General features: G+C 35.8%; 1 protein-coding gene across 1 annotated transcript; it reads left to right on the forward strand.

Moving 5' to 3' along the window:
- The first annotated feature begins 1,171 nt into the window (after positions 1-1,171).
- LOC149548319 (omega-hydroxypalmitate O-feruloyl transferase-like) lies at positions 1,172-3,753 on the forward strand. Its single transcript, XM_089794246.1, has 2 exons — positions 1,172-1,597; positions 2,797-3,753. Exons 1-2 carry the CDS (start codon positions 1,172-1,174, stop codon positions 3,751-3,753), a joined length of 1,383 nt encoding a protein of 460 aa, XP_089650372.1.
- Positions 3,754-16,289: the final 12,536 nt, after the last annotated feature.

The following is a 16,289-nucleotide window of genomic DNA, read 5'->3' on the forward strand; positions in this document are numbered from 1 at the left end:
AATTGAAAAACTGAGTGATGCATGCAATCTGCAACTGATCCCTATTTTATTCTTGATAAAAAAGGAATCGCAACATATTCATGGACAATATAATATTATAATTTTTGCACAATAAATCTCAAACCTCTCTTCAATAAATTCATAGAAGTCAAGGTATGATTATCCAAAATCCATTAACAACACTCTTCTCCCATCAATCAACCCACTCTGATACCAAATGAAAGTGCTAAAAATATAAAATGTTGATTTTATTGATTTAGTTTTTCTGGATATATTCAGATAGATATAGAATTGATACTTAATGTTATATAAATTAATGTTTGAGTATCCTTATATAGCCTTATTTTCCCTTACAAAAATTGCTTACGGGAATAGCTTCCAACAACTATACATTTAACTAATTTATTTATTTAAACTAAACTTACAAACTAGCTTGATTAATGTAATAAATCTAACATTTCCCCTTAATACATTAATCCAACAAATCTAACACTATGTAAGAGGCTCACAAATTACCATTGTGTTATAGACTCTTGCCTAAATATATGTATACATATTGTTTAAACTGTTGCAGATCAATTAATTGAACATAATAGATGATGGTAATAGTATGTTTTGTGATTATATCATCTATCAAGATTCAAGATTCAAAAATGCCATTCACCTCCTTCAATTCCTCATTGGAGAAATATTAACTTGCGTTCATGATCGTTACACTGATCGAATAGAAAAATTAAATCCAAAGATGGTTAGAAATCCCAAAACTACAGAAAACTATGGATATGTTCATCGCCAGTTTTCTTTAATCAGGATCGAGATGGCAGGTAAACGAAGTCCAACCGAACTTTCCAACTTCAAGTGATTTATCTTGGAAAACTTGAAGCTACAAGAAACAATATAAATTTGAGCTGTGAAATCCATGGATCCATATTTATCCCTCTCGTTCAAACAAAAATGAATTTATTCATCCCTAAATTGAGAGCGGGGACAGAATGCATAGGAAAATGTCCCATGATCCAATAAACTTCAGCCATCATATTATCCTACAAAAGTCCACCACCTTGTCGTGATAGATCTATATTGGTAGAAATTAGTTGGTGTGGTCATGGAATTATGTATATGTAGAAACCCTTCAAACTTCAAAGTAGGTATCTGTGGGAGAGAAATTAGAATGGGTGTGGGAAAGAAGGGTCTGATAAGTGTGAAAGGGTTGCACACTGTGATTCCATGGGAACCAACTCCACATAGCACAATGTCTTTATCCAATCTTGATACGTTACCTGCTATTGTGGGTCAAATGGTGCAAACTCTGTTTGTGTACAGGAGAGAAAAGGGAAGTGAAGAGTTTATGAGCTTGTTAAAGAAATCTCTTGCCCAAGTTCTTGTGCCTTACTTTCCAATGAGTGGGAGAGTCAGAAGAGGTGAGATATGTTGCAATGAAGGTGGAGTTTTGTTTGTGGAAGCCCAGGCCAATCTGAGCCTTGCAGAGCTTTGTAGATTGGATTCATGCAAGGATTCCAATTTTATCTTCAAACAGTTCTTTTACAACCTCCCTCTTGCAATGGCAGCAGAAGACTCTCCTCTCCTTATTGTTCAGGTAAAAATATGCATACTTGGTATTAAAATGCTGATTGCATCAACATCCTAGAATTGTGGCTTCTCTATTTAGCTGAATAATGTGAGTATATATCTATTTGGTATTTGCTAATTAAATTGAAAAATATAACAGTATTATTTTATGATTTTTAATTTTATTAATAAATAGTATATAAAGGTTCATTAGATACTGATTTCATTTTGATCAATTAGCTTTTTCCACAAAATGTCATTTTTTAAACTTGAGTTTAAATACATAACATAGTCTCTTTAAGTCAAAACCGAACGATTTAAAACATCACACACTAAGCTTCATTCGAAGACTAAAAGTGTTAAATAGTCAAAGTTGACTTATTTTTTCCAAGCTTAATTTTCTTCTTCTTGTGTGATGTTTAAGGGTGGCCATTTAAAAGACTCTAAAAACCTCGTTTATCTTAATTTTGTGTTCATATATCTATCTAAGATTTATTATTCTTATATTCTATTTAAGAAAACTTTTATCAATTTTAGTTGAAAATAATTTATATTGGTTATAAGAAAACTAATAATTTATTTAAATTAGATAAATGTAATAAATTCTTTTTTATATATTGTATATAAATAAATCTAATGTATAGGAATAGGAGGATCATTAATTGGTTTAGGTGGCCCATTTAAAATTGTACTAATAGATAGACATGTTTAAATAGCCACTCTAAATTTTGTTCCATCCTTAAAAAATGCTAACTCTAAGTTTTGACTTGATTAGATGGATCATCTTATATTGTACTAACAAATGTGTCTTCACTTAAACAACATACTTTACTATTTTATTTCAACTTTTCATTTATATTTATACTAATATATGATCTAAATTTAAACAACACACTGAGCCTTGATTTGTTTAGATGGTCCATCTAAAATTGTACTAAAAAATTTATGAAACAACAAAGCATTAAACACTCTAACATGAACACTCTTTTGTTGAATGAAATTTGTAAGGTGACCATGTTAGCCAATTGAAGCCAACCTTAACTCTCTTTATATATATGTTCTCAAACTTCCTTAGGTTACCATATTCTGTTGAGAACTCCTTAAACAGGACTTTGATTCCTAGCCTAAAAATGTTAAATAGTCAAAATTGACTTATTTTTCAGGCTTAATTTTTCGATTAGTATGTGATATTTAAGAATGGCCGTTATATTATTGTGTGTGTTGCAGGTGACGAGACTAAGATGTGGAGGGCATGTAATAGGAGTAAGAATGTCACACTGCATTGTAGATGGAAATGCTGCCATACAATTCCTAAATGCATGGGCAAAGACGGCAAGAATGGGAAGAAGAGAAGGAGGAGGAGAAAGACCCTACTTTGATAGATCATTAGTAGCCCCAAGGCAACCCCCTCGGGTAGAACATCACCACCCAGAGTTCTGCCTATTAAACAACGAACTTATTGAAGAACCCATTTCAGAGCCAATAACAAGTGCACACTTCCATATCACTAGAGAAGCACAAGAAGCCTTGAAAAGCTTCATATCGGCTCAAGACAAAACCCTAGACTGCACTACTTTTGAGGCAGTGGGAGCCCATGTATGGAAGTGCAGGACAAAAGCTTTGAGATTTTCTACTTTGTCGTCCAAAACAGTGAAATTTATCTTTGCAGTGGACGTTCGTAGTAAACTGGATCCCCCATTGCCTCCTACCTTCTATGGCAATGCTTTTACCGATGCTTGTGCAACTGCAATGGCCAGGGATCTCGTGGAGAAGCCGCTTTGTTATGGTGCAAGACTTATTCGACAGGCCAAGAATTCCATCACAAACAGCTACGTGAGATCTGCCATTGATTACTTGGAGATGAATATGAAGAATGGTTTGAAGGAGGTGGAAAGAGCGGAGGTTATCAATGCTTCTTCTTGGTGTAGTCTGCCATTATATGACGTGGACTTTGGATGGGGGAGGCCGTTTCATGTTGGGCCCCTTGGAGTTGAAGACATGCAGGAGATTCTTTTCCTTCCTTCTTCACCTTCCATGCTCCCTGGTGGTTTGACTGTGCTTCTTTCTCTTCCTCTCTCTGCAATGTCTCATTTTGCTGAGATTGTTCATCAGATAGAAGACCTCAATAACAACACCATTGACAAGCTTTCCATCCACATAGGCCCTCGCATGTTTGGAGTTTGATGAATATGGTGGTTTATGTCTCAGATTTAGCTCTGCTCACACTCTCTACATGTCTCGTTTGTGTTGGGTTTCTTTTTCTATGGAGCTCTTCCGTGTTAAAAAATAAATTGAAAAGTTTTTCTTACAACAAGGGGTAAGATATTGTATGCTCCACTCTTAATAGAGTTAGGTGTTTCTCACAAAAATATGAGTAGTATTGTGTATTACTATAAACTATCTATAGATCCATGTTACAATCACTTGCTATCATAGACTATAAAATAATCCTTTTTGTTCCTACATGTAATAGTTCTTACTTAAGAAATTATATTATTCCTTTCTTATTAGAAGTATAAGATTTCTACAATCTATATGATTGCTCCTGAGACATTAATTGAACTTGGGAATATATTGAGCTAGAATTGAAAGATTTGAGCAATACAAATCTACAAAGCCCGAAGAATACCTCCATGTGTGAATTTGTCATAGAGAAGAAAAATGCAAGAAGAGGCAAAAGTTTTGCTCTGAAAATATACAAATTCTATTCTCAAAAATGAAAAATATAAAAGATAAATACAAAAAGATCAATCCATATAGAAGGAGATCGAAAACCTAAAATTGGTATCCTGAAAGGTAAGAATGACATTTAATAATTACTAATTAATTATTAAATAGAAATGCAAGTGCATAAAGTGAAATCTTAAGAAGGAAGTAAAGGTTATTTAATAAGTGAAATTAAATTAATGCTTTACTTTAACACCCCCCTTAAGATGAGTAATAATGCAAAAAGAGCAAGGAAACTACAATGCAATGTTGAAAGCAAACTTGGGTCCTGACAACAAAGTTTGATGAGGTACCCAGTCACAACCAAATTTCTATGAAATGGAGAAATAGAGAAAACTCAATGGGAAAAAATCTACTCCAAAAAGAGATAGCAAGAAAAGAAGGAAGGAATCATCATTGAGACTTCCCAAGGACAACTTCCTTCACCCCAAGCATAGAATGCAACTGAAGATACCACAAAGATGCAAAAGGTGTTGGAATGTGTAATTTTCACTCAAATTAAATGTAAAAGCATAATAGAGCATTCTAGAAATTACTGGATTACCAAATAGAGATACGTCAAATTAATATTTAGGTTTGTAAAATTCTAGAAGTCATTTATGTTTAGATATCTCTAGAAAAATCTAGTTGGTCTTGTGCTGGTTAATTTAGATGTTTCTAGAAACAATCAAAGACCTCTATAAATAGAGACATTTTGTAATGTTATTGATGTGGGCAAAATGGTTAGTTAAATATATTATTGTCATAGCACATTGAGTATTTTTCCATTTTAGTATATTTTGTCTATCCACCTTTCACAAGGTGTATTAGAGTTGTCGTGGGTTTCTACAAGTGGTATCAGAGCTAGGGTAAGAAAATTCTATCACTATTTGTGACAGATGAATCAAAGTCAAGTTAATTGGGAGAATCTTGTCACCATTTGTGACAGGAAAAAGATTATTTATTTTGTAGAGAAAGGTTATTTGGGGACTCTTATCACCATTTGTGACAGATAAAGCTATCAAGGGGTAGCTGGAAGAAGACATGAACCTGATCAAGGTTATTAGTGAATCATGTCACCGATATTTGTGATAGATGAGGCAAAATTATTAATGGGTCCTATTAAAAGAGAAAATTGTTGGCAGCCAATTGTTCACAAAATGTTTGTAGAAATTAAAGGCTGCAGCCTTGGAAGACACTATTCATGCATTAAAAAATATGAAGATTATTGGGAAACAACATTTTGGCTTCAGGCAAAAGAAAGGATTTGGATTTGTATACGACAACATTTGAGGTTGAAATTAGGAGGCAGTGTTGGAATGTGTAATTTCCCCTCAAATGAAATGTAAAAGCATAATAGAGCATTCTAGAAATTCCTAGATTACCAAATAGTATTAGGTCAAATTAATATTTAAATTTGTAAAATTCTAGAAGTCATTTATGTTTAGATATTTTTAAAAAAGTCTATTTGGTCTTATGTTGATTAATTTAGATGTTTCTAGAAACAATCAAAGACCTCTATAAATAGAGGCATCTTGTAATGTTATTGATATGGAAAAAATGTTTAATGAAATATATTAGTGTTGTAGCACATTGAGTATTTTTCCATTTTTATTTATTTTCTCCATCCACCTTTCACAAGGTGTATTAGAGTTGTCATGGGTTTCTACAAAAGGTTTAGTGAAGAAGTCTACAACTTGCTCAATAGTAGGAATGTACTCCAAGCTTAAAGGGTCATCTTGAATCAGATGCATGATGAAGTGCATGTGAAGATCAATGTGCTTGGTTTGATGATGCTCAACCAAGTTGTGGGAAATGTCTATAGAACTCTGATTATCGTACCATAGAAAGGTGAGACTATCAAGAGGAAATCCAAACTTTGTCATCAACTATCGAAGCCACAAAACCTCCTAACTAGCCAATACAACTGCCTTGTACTTTGCCTCTATAGATGATAATGTGTGAGCATGCTATTTCTTGCAAGACCATGTGATAGGACCAGAACCAAGACTGAAGAAAAATATAGAAGTAGACTTGTGATCATCAATATTACTAGCCTAATCTAAGTCTATGTAACCAATAATGTGTGTATCCCTTGATGTATAGTGAATGCTATAACATGTTGTACCTTGAATGTACCTCAAGATACATTTGGAATCTTTCCAATGACTCTCATGTGGATCATGGGAGAATCGAGAGACAGGTCTAGCCACAAAGAAAATATCAGGTTGTGTGTGTGTTAGGTATAGAAAACCACCCACAATCTGTTTGTATAAAGTGGAATCTACTGTAGGAGTAGAGCAAGTGGTAGATAAAACAACACTTGACTAAAAAAGTGTGGGAGCAGGCTTGCAATCAAGAATGTTGAATCTCTAAAGCATATTAAGAGCATACTTCTGTTGGAATGTGGCTATCCCATTCGAAGACTGGACAACTATTAAGCCCAAAAAATAATGTAGAAGTCCAAGGTCTGCCATTCCAAACTAGTCTCTCAAGGTTTATTGAACACTCTATATCATGGAGGTTGAGCTACCTGTAATGATGAGATAATCTACATAAAGCATAAGTATCAATAAGTCAACCCCATGATGTTGAATGTAAACTATAGGATCAAAATGATACCGAGTGAACTATGAAGCAAGCAAGAAGGAATCCATCTTCTCATACTAAGCCCAAGGGGATTGTTTGATACCATATAAAAACCTCTAAAGCATGCATGCTAATGAAGAGTCCTACAAAAAACCATGAGGTTGCTCCATATAGATCTCCTCATGAAGGTCTCCACGCAAAAAGGCACTCTTAATGTCTATCTAATAAAATATTCATCCTTGTGAAGCTACAAGAGAGAGTACAAGGTGAATACAATTCATCTCAAGGCAATAGGGGAAATGGTCTTAGAGTAATTAATACCATCAACCTATGGAAAAACCCTTTGCAACAAGATGTTCCTTGTATCTATCAATAGAACCATATACAACATACTTGGTATAGTACACCCACTAGCCGTAAACCAACTTTCTTCCTTTTGGAAGAGGACAAAGATCCCATGTGTGCTTCTTCATGAAAGAAGAGTACTCCTCATCTATATCCCTATCCCACTCTAAGTGTCTTGTCGCCTATGTAAAACTCTATGGATCATCTGAAATGACATGAATCAAGAGGCCGATACAAGTGTAGTCTAAGTACATGTGCGACGAGCATCAGTAGGATCACCTGCCAAAGGTTTGAGTACATTAATAGTATCACAAGCCCACTTGGAAACTCACTGAACAATTGGTAGAGGTGGTGAAGGGGGATCAATATCAAGATCTTTCTCATAGGATGTATAATCCAATGGAGAAGTAGAGGAAGTGCTGGGTAGGGAGGAAGAAACTGGTGATGGTGGATCCATCTAGGGATAATGCTCATCAAACTGAACATCTCACTGAAACAAAACATCTTTGGAATCAGGATCAAACAACTTGTACACCTTCACATCCTCATAGTATCCAACAAAGATGAGTGGTTGACTCTTCTTCTCCATGGCTTTCCATTGAGCATCTAGAATAAATGCCCAAGCCTCACTATCAAAAATATGAAAGTGAAAACATCAAGCTTGTCATGAGTCCAAGCCTCCTCAAGAGTCAAGTGTCACAATGCCTTGCAATGCCTTGTGAGGCATCTGATTCTGAATATAGTTGGCAATTGATATCTTCAACCCAAAATGAAGAACTCATAGCTTGAGACTAAATCATACAATTGGCCATCTTCCATAATGTCCTGTTATTTCTCTCGACAACCTCATTCTACTGAGGGGTGTGTGGAACTTTAAACTAATGTTGTAAACCATTTTGAATGCCAAAATCTCTAAAAGATTAATTTATGCATTCTCCTCCATTATCAATGTATATACGCTTGATAGAAAGACTAGACTGCTTCTCCACAAATATCTTAAAGATTTCAAATGAATCAAAGAAATTATATTTGTACTTCAAAAAGTACACCCATGTGCATCTAGGGAAGTCATCTATGAAGGTGAATACAAATCAAGCACTAAAAAAAGATGGAGTAGGAAATGACATAAGATCACTATATATCAACTCTAATGGTTCCTTAGCACATGTGGATCTAAATGCTAGAAATGGATCTTTGTGACATTTTCCAAGTGCACAACCTTGACATGCACTATAAGTACAAGAGATCAGAAGTAACTGTTGACACAGAAGTCTGCACCTTGGCTTGAGGTATGACCCTCAAATGACCTCACATAACATGGAAACAACCTCCAAGTGGTGAACTTGCACTCCGTAGGTCGAATCTCCAAAGAAGGCTAGCTTCCTTATAATCAGGATGCACCTAACTACTCTTTGAAGTAAAATGGAGGAGATGTATGAAATCAAACTACCTAATCTAATATAAAGGGGGGTGATGCACTTGATTGAGATAGTTACAACTCTGCTATGGGATATACAACACATCAATGAAAAGTCTAGATACGCTAGTCTTGACTCTATTCTACTCCCCAAGAATTCACATGTAGGTTTTAAACTAATCAACTGCTAAAGGGAAAGATATCTTCACAATACAACAATCATCGATAGTTTCAACAAAACATACAAACTTTAGAAAATAGAAAGAAACATTCAAAACAAGGAAAAATACATGCATGAATAGTGAATGGCAAGAAGAGGTAAAGAAGGGAGTTATTTTATTAATGGAAGGAAAAGAATATAGTTACAAAGACTAAGCCTACTGCAAGTAAACATGATAGAACGGAGAGGAACCCTTTACAAGTATTTACAACTATCTTTTATAGAGTTCAAGCATAGCTCCGATATTACATTGAGTTCAAACTCTAACCAAGTAGAGTTGATATTGTAGAGGAGAAATAACTACTAATCAGAGAAAATCATGATCAAATTCATGTCCCCATACAACAAATTAGATCTTTACATGCAAATCTGGTTCTGAACAGTAAGAAGTGACAACCATTACTGCTCTAGTTTGTAGATGGATAACAAAGAGACAAGAGGAAGAAACTGCATTTACTAGGCATAGGGAACACTCAAAAAGTGGTTGTAAGTAATAGAGGACTTTCTCACCATTAAGGAACTACTTAATGTCATGTCTGCAACCATACCAAGTCAAAAAAATCATTAGGTCGAAAGGAGTCAACCATCTAACTTGCCATATGGACCAATGACCCTAAAATATTTCACCACCTAGCCCAACTTCTATCTTATGTTGACTTGCTAACTTCCTTAGTTCATGGATTCATGACTCATCTTATCTATTAACTATTTTTCTTCACGAAACTGTGAAACCTTCATGTTTTATGTCAATCACTACTTCATGACCCTTTGTCACTTCAACCTTTCAATTGTTGCGACCCTACGAACAATGTGAGATTGGCCCTTTGCACCATCGTCATGGTTTAGACTTAACATTATTCTAACCATGTGATGATGTGAAATTAGTTATCTTTTTCTTTGTCACCCTGTCACAACTTATCTCCTTTACTTTGATGCTAATCCTACAAGTGAGCGAACAAGAATTTTTCACTATCACCACCCTGACCTCAAGTAGACCTTAACCCTTTGCAAGGATGTGATGGCCCTTAGACTTTAACTATAGATGCTTTCACAGCTTCACAACTTGAATTCGAGTGTAACAAGAAATGTGTGCAACCTTGTGAAGATAAGAACTTGACCACAGTGTAGCCTCGAAACCCTCTTAATAGTTACTTAAGCCCTACCTGTATGTGAAGATGCAAAACACTAAAATTTGACTGAGATATTTGACTTGGCAACTTTGCAACTTAACCTTTGAAGCTCATTTTGATGGAGGGAATCATTTGATTTAATCTTCTTTTGTTTGATGAAAATTCTTGACCCTTGAGACAATGCAACTGAAGGAACTCAAAAGGATCGGGTCCACTTGGACATGAGTTAGCCTGTCACATGCTCACACCTTAACTATGATCATAGCTTTTTAAGTTTGCAAACATGCACCCAAAAGAAATCACCACTTCGTAGTCTAAACTCTAGTTAGTCCTTAACCTCCTATGACCTTGTGAGAACATGTAATTTAGACTACTAGAGTTAATCTTCACATGGTCATAGCTTGAGACTGGCTAATCTCAAAGTTACCTCCAATCATGCAAATAGAGCCCTTTTAGAGTATCAACACCTACATTTGAATGTTAGTTTAAACTGTGGCGAAGCTATGTAAACCATATACTTGACCATTTCACACCCTCACAACCCTCTTGATAGTTAAGCCATGACTGCTTGTGATCATGTGAATAGGGATATGATCATAGTATCACAACTTGAAAAGCCTCCTTTGGTATGAAAGTTATAATTCTTAAGGATATAAAAGAAAATTCAAATAATTTTGCATATTCCTATCAAGTTTGCATGGCAATAAGAGAATAGTCCAAAGGATGTGGATTAAGGCTATCACCTTGGTTTTTATAGGATTTTGTCAATATTGAAATCTATTGGGCTACAGAGTCACCAAAAATGAAACCTGCTTTACAAATAACTAGAAACTACAACCTCTACAACTACAAAACTTCAAAAATCTACTATTTCATAGAGAAACAACTTGTGCTCATGAACTTCTTATAAAATTGGAAAACATCTACTCTGATATGTACAGGAATTTTACAGACATGGAAAGTTAAAAAAATGCATTGATTGGTTTGTTTAAATAGCTGCCCTTCCTCACCAGTTGATTTCTCCTTCCATGCATAAGGAAAACTAAAAATAACATCAAGCATGACAAACATACTATTGCATGGAATGCCTCCCTCCCAATATTAAAAATAATGAGGCTTTCCAGTACTAGGGCATTGTCAATCTTAGCAAAACATGCTTGCTCTTCCTTGTAGTCCTCTCCCTCATGCTCTAGAATACGCATGACTAGGGGCAACTTGGTTTTTTTTTGCAAAGCTAGGGGCCTGATAGGAAATCCTCTTGATGATGTTGGGTCTAGAAAATTAGCTTTGACCACTTGGTTGTGCTCTACAACCTTTGAATCCTTTTGGCTAGCATGGACTATCTTTGATGGTATGGTTGGTTTATGTTCTTCTTCATGTTGTGGCTGCAACATGTATTCCTCATCAAGCCTATGTGAATCCTTTCAAACAAGAGATTGCACCTCCTACACTTGTGTGGGCTCTTGTGGTGTGAGAGGGAGGGATGGTAGTGTCTCTTTTTCTTTTGACATAGTACTCATCATGCTCATCAGCCTCTCCTATAGTTCTCTCTTACATCATTCCTTTTGTGTATCCAACTCTCTTACAAGAACTAATTCATTCTCTCATTGTTGGGCCTATAGCCTCCTCACTCACTCTGCCTCAAATTGCACCCATTGGGCTTCTAGATGTTGCAACAAGGTTTCTCCCTCTAGAGTATGCATCAGTTCCTGAGAAGCAATTGATATCTCTTGAACTTGAGGAAATAGGGGCAAGGCCTCTTCCTTCATCATATCATGAGAAGTCTCTTACTGCAATATTGGGTCTAGCTTTTCCTCCTTTTTCCAGTAGGTTCCCAGGCTCCATCTCAAGCTCAGAAGCCAAATTTTACTCCTTGGGAAAAGGAACAACCTCATTATTATTTGTCTCTTTTCCTTCCACCCTTGGCAGCAACTCAACATGAAGCTAAGGAATTTAGGCTCTTGTGATAGGGACCTTTTGAAGCTAGGGATGACATATTTTCTTCTTGGGGGCTCTTGTGATTCAAAAATGTGTAGCTGGACAAGCTTGAGCCTTGTCTCCTCCTAATTTGTTGCCAAGCTTCTTGCAAGATTCTCCTTAAACTAGGTTACTCTTACTTCCCACTTTGGAGAGTGAAGGAGAGCATGACAATCTGGCTTTGGCTATTGAGGAGAGGCTTGACAAGAGTAGTCTTGTTCATATTTCCCTTGTTGGACCTCCATTTGCTATTGTAAATCAATCTCCTCTTGCCTCCTTATCCCATCAAGTTGCCTTCCTCATGCTAGTAACTACTTATCGTTATCATCCATTTGGCTTTTGAAAACCATTGACTACTCGTGAAACTTGACATCCATATTATTTTGGAATTCCAACATCATATCTTTAAGTTCTTTATATGGAGATGTTGGGGATGGTGGAGAAATGGTGGGAGGAAAATATGTATATTGAATATGCTAATCATAATTGGGTTGTGGCTGAGATTGATATTGATAAAAAGAGGGATGGGGAGTATCATTTTCATGATATGGGGAGGGGGGAATAATGAGGGTTTCTATGAAATGGGTCCATGGTTAGAGTTTCATAAAAATTGCATTTTCATAGAAACTTGAAATCACAAGAAGATCAAGAATGATCTTTACATACCAATACTGTGTCTATATGAAACTAGATAGATGCATAGATTTGCTATGGTGTTAGATGAACACCATTAAAAGGCCAATTTCACTGAGAATAACACCCAAAAACTCAATGAATGAACTTGAAAATGGCTTTTAATGGACTTGAGTAGCTAAAATTGATTGTCCCACTAGGTGTGCCAAAAATTGTTGACACAAAAGTCTACACCCTTGCTTGAGGTATGACCCTCAAGTGACCTCATGTAACATGGAAAAACCCCCAAGTGTGGGACTTGTTCTTTGAGGTTAAATCTCCAAAGAAGGCCAACTTCCTTACAATCAAGATGCACCTAACTACTCTTTAAAGGAAAAGGGAGGAGATGCATGAAATCAAACTACCTAATTTAATCTAAAGGGGGGTGATGCACTTAATTAAGATGGTTGTAACTCTTCTTTGGAATGTACAACACATCAATGAAAAGTCTATATGCACTAGTCTTGACTCTATTCTACTCTCCAAGAATTCACATGTGAGTTTTGAACTAATCAAATGTTGAAGGGAAAGACATCTTCACAATACAACAATCATCAATAGTTTGGACATAACATACGAACTTCAAAAAACAAAAAGAAACATTCAAAACAAGGAAAAACACATAAATGAAAAGTGAATGACAAGAAGAGGTAACTTGAAGGGAGCTATTTCATTAATGGAAGGCAAAGAATATAGTTATAGAGCCTAATTCTATTGCAAGTAAACATGATAGAACAAAGAGGAACCCTTTACAAATATTTACAACTAACTTTTATAGAGTTTAGGCATAACTCTAATATTACATTAAGTACAAACTCTAACCATGTAGAGTTGAGATTGTAGACGATAAATAATAGTTGATTAGAGAAAATAATGATTGGATGCATGTCTCCATATAGGAAATCATATCTTTTATGTGTAAATCTGGTTTTGAATGGACAAAAGCAGCGACCATTGCTACTCTAGCTGGTATATGGATAAGCAAGCAACGAGAGGAAGAAACTACATTTGCCAGACATAGGGAACACTCAAAAGGTGGTTGTAAACAATTGAGGACTTTCTTGCCATTAAGGAACTACTTAATGCCATGTCCATGACCATGCCAAGTTAGAAAAATTATTAGGTCAAAAGGAATCAACCATCTAACTTGCCACGTAGACCAATATCCCTAAAATATTTCACCACCTCACCTAGCCTCTATCTTATGTTGACCTACTAACTACCTTAGTTTGTGGCTTTGTGACTCATCTTATCTATTAATTTTTTATCCTTGCAAAACTATGAAACCTTCATGTTTTATGTCAATCGCAACTTTGTAGCCCTTTGTCACTTTAACCTTTCAACTATTGTGACCCTATGAATAATGTGAGATTTTCCCTTTGCACTATCACCTTTGTTTAGACTTAATAGTCTTATAACCATGCAATGATGCGAAATTAGTTATCCTTTTCTTTTTCATCCTATCCCAACTTCTCTCCTTTACTTCAATGATATCCCCGCAAACAAGTGAACAAGCATTTCACACTATCGCCACCTTGACCTCAGATTGACCTTAACCCTATATGAGGATGTGATGGCCCTTAAAATTTAATAGTAGATGCCTTTGTGGTTTCCCAACTTGAAGCTGAGTGTAACATGAAATGCGTGTGAACTTGCAATGGTAAGAACTTGACCACTAGTGTAGCCTCACAACCCTCTTCATAGTTAGGCCCTAACTACATGAGAAGATGTGAAGCACTAAACTTTGATTGAGATGTTTGACTTTGAAACTTAACCTTTGAAGATCATATTAATGTAGGGCATCAATTGATTTAATCTTCTTTTATTTGATGAAAATTCTTGACCCTTGTGGTGATGCGACCAAAGGAACTCAAAATGATTGAGTCGACCCAGACAAACATCATCTATCGCATGCTTAGACCTTAACTCTGATAATAACTTTTTAACTCTGAGAACATGCACCCAAAAGAAATTGCCACTTCACAATGTGAACTCTAGTTAGTCCTTAACCTCTTTCAACCTTGCGAGAAAATGTAAATTAGATTGCTAGAGTTAATTGTTGCATGGTCACATCTTGAGACTGCTCGATCTCAAAGTTGCCTATGGTCATGCGACCAAGGGCCTTTTACAACATTATCACTTGCATTTAAATATTAGTTTACATTATGAAAAATTTGTGTAAACCATGTACTTGACCATTTTGTACCATCACAACCCTCTTGATGGTTAAGCCATGACTACTTGCAATCATGCAAATAGGGATGTGATTGCAAGATCGCAACTTGAAAAGCCTCCTTTGATAGAAAAGTTATAATGCTTAGGGATATAATAGAAAATTCAAAGACTTTTTTGTATCTCCATCAAGTTTCCATGGCAATAAATGAATAGTCAAAAGGATGTGGATTAAGGCTATCACCCTAGCTTTCATAAGATCTGGTCAATATTGAAAGAAGGTGGGAGGAAAAAGTGGTCAACAGTAACCCAATCACTAGCTCTTTTGTACTCATATGTTGTAGATATCTCTAGTTGACATGGCCAAAATGGTCATGCCAAATTTTTCTCATTGTGTCTGCATGAGAAATGAGAGAAACACTTGTAGAATTAGAGCTTTAAAAGACATCAAACTAATATAAATTAGAGTGTAGATCAACACTCTTAGGAGCAACAACCAAATCAAGACCATGGAGGTCAAGAACTCAACTTTATTTCCAAAGCCAAAATGATAAATCTAAAAGACAGACAAAAAGTTCATAGAAATGGCTAGAACCAAGAGAGTATCATGTAGTGAACCACCTTCTAAAGAGATAGTTCATAAAACTATAACTGAAAGTTGGGTAGAATCACCAACTACAATCTATGTAGTAACACTCTAAGAAAGTGAAGTAACCAAATCAGATGAGTGTGTCACATGATTGGAAGCCCCAGAATCAAGAATCCAAGTAGTTGTAGAAGACAATACTCATGTAAAAAGATCATGTCTTTTTCCTAAAGGAGGAGGTGGTGGCTTCAAAGAACCAATACTATGCTATTGCATGGACTCCTCTAAAGCCTTAAGATGTTTCCTACACCTAGAAACTAGACATCCTTCCTTGCCACAAAAATTGCAAGGATAACCTATGAACTTCTTAGTCTTGGAGGAAGGCTCACAAGATTTAGAACATTTACCCTTCTAAGAGGGTTTTTGAGCATCTAATTTAGGGGCAAGCTTGGAGGAACTCTCACTGCCTACTAAATATGTCGTGTGCCTCGATTTCTACTTCTTCTTTCCTATAGATATCTAAGCAACCAATGCATGTGTTTTTAAACCAGTGATAGTACACAACTATGTAAGTTTGGATTTCTCTCTAGTCAATTGATCACAAAAGATCTCAAAAGAGGGCATCACAAATCTAGGACCCAAGGCATCCATAGTGGAATGGAAGGTAGAAGAGAAAATTTGAAAGTTTCTTTGAAGCTTGGAGAGAATTAGGTAGATGCACTCATTATCTGTCTTCTCTTTCCTGCATCCCTGTAACAAAGTCCTCTTTTATTTGGACCTCATAAGAAAGTCCTCAATGGAGGGGAAAGCATCAGGTATAAGAGAAGTAAGCTCTGCCTCAATCTAAAGTGCTCTGAACTTATTGATGGTGCCAAATAAGTGTAGACGCTTAAAATTGTCCCAAAC

Source organism: Cupressus sempervirens, chromosome 7 (assembly GCF_028749045.1).
Source record: "Cupressus sempervirens isolate cs-2001-9-10 chromosome 7, ASM2874904v1, whole genome shotgun sequence".
Classification (NCBI taxonomy): Eukaryota; Viridiplantae; Streptophyta; class Pinopsida; order Cupressales; family Cupressaceae; genus Cupressus; species Cupressus sempervirens.

Excerpts from the sequence above, each read along its gene's own strand:
- LOC149548319 (XM_089794246.1), top strand. The coding sequence starts at position 1,172 with ATGGGTGTGGGAAAGAAGGGTCTGATAAGTGTGAAAGGGTTGCACACT. Across the intron at positions 1,598-2,796 it reads CTCCTCTCCTTATTGTTCAG|GTGACGAGACTAAGATGTGG; the intron begins GTAAAAATATGC and ends TGTGTGTTGCAG.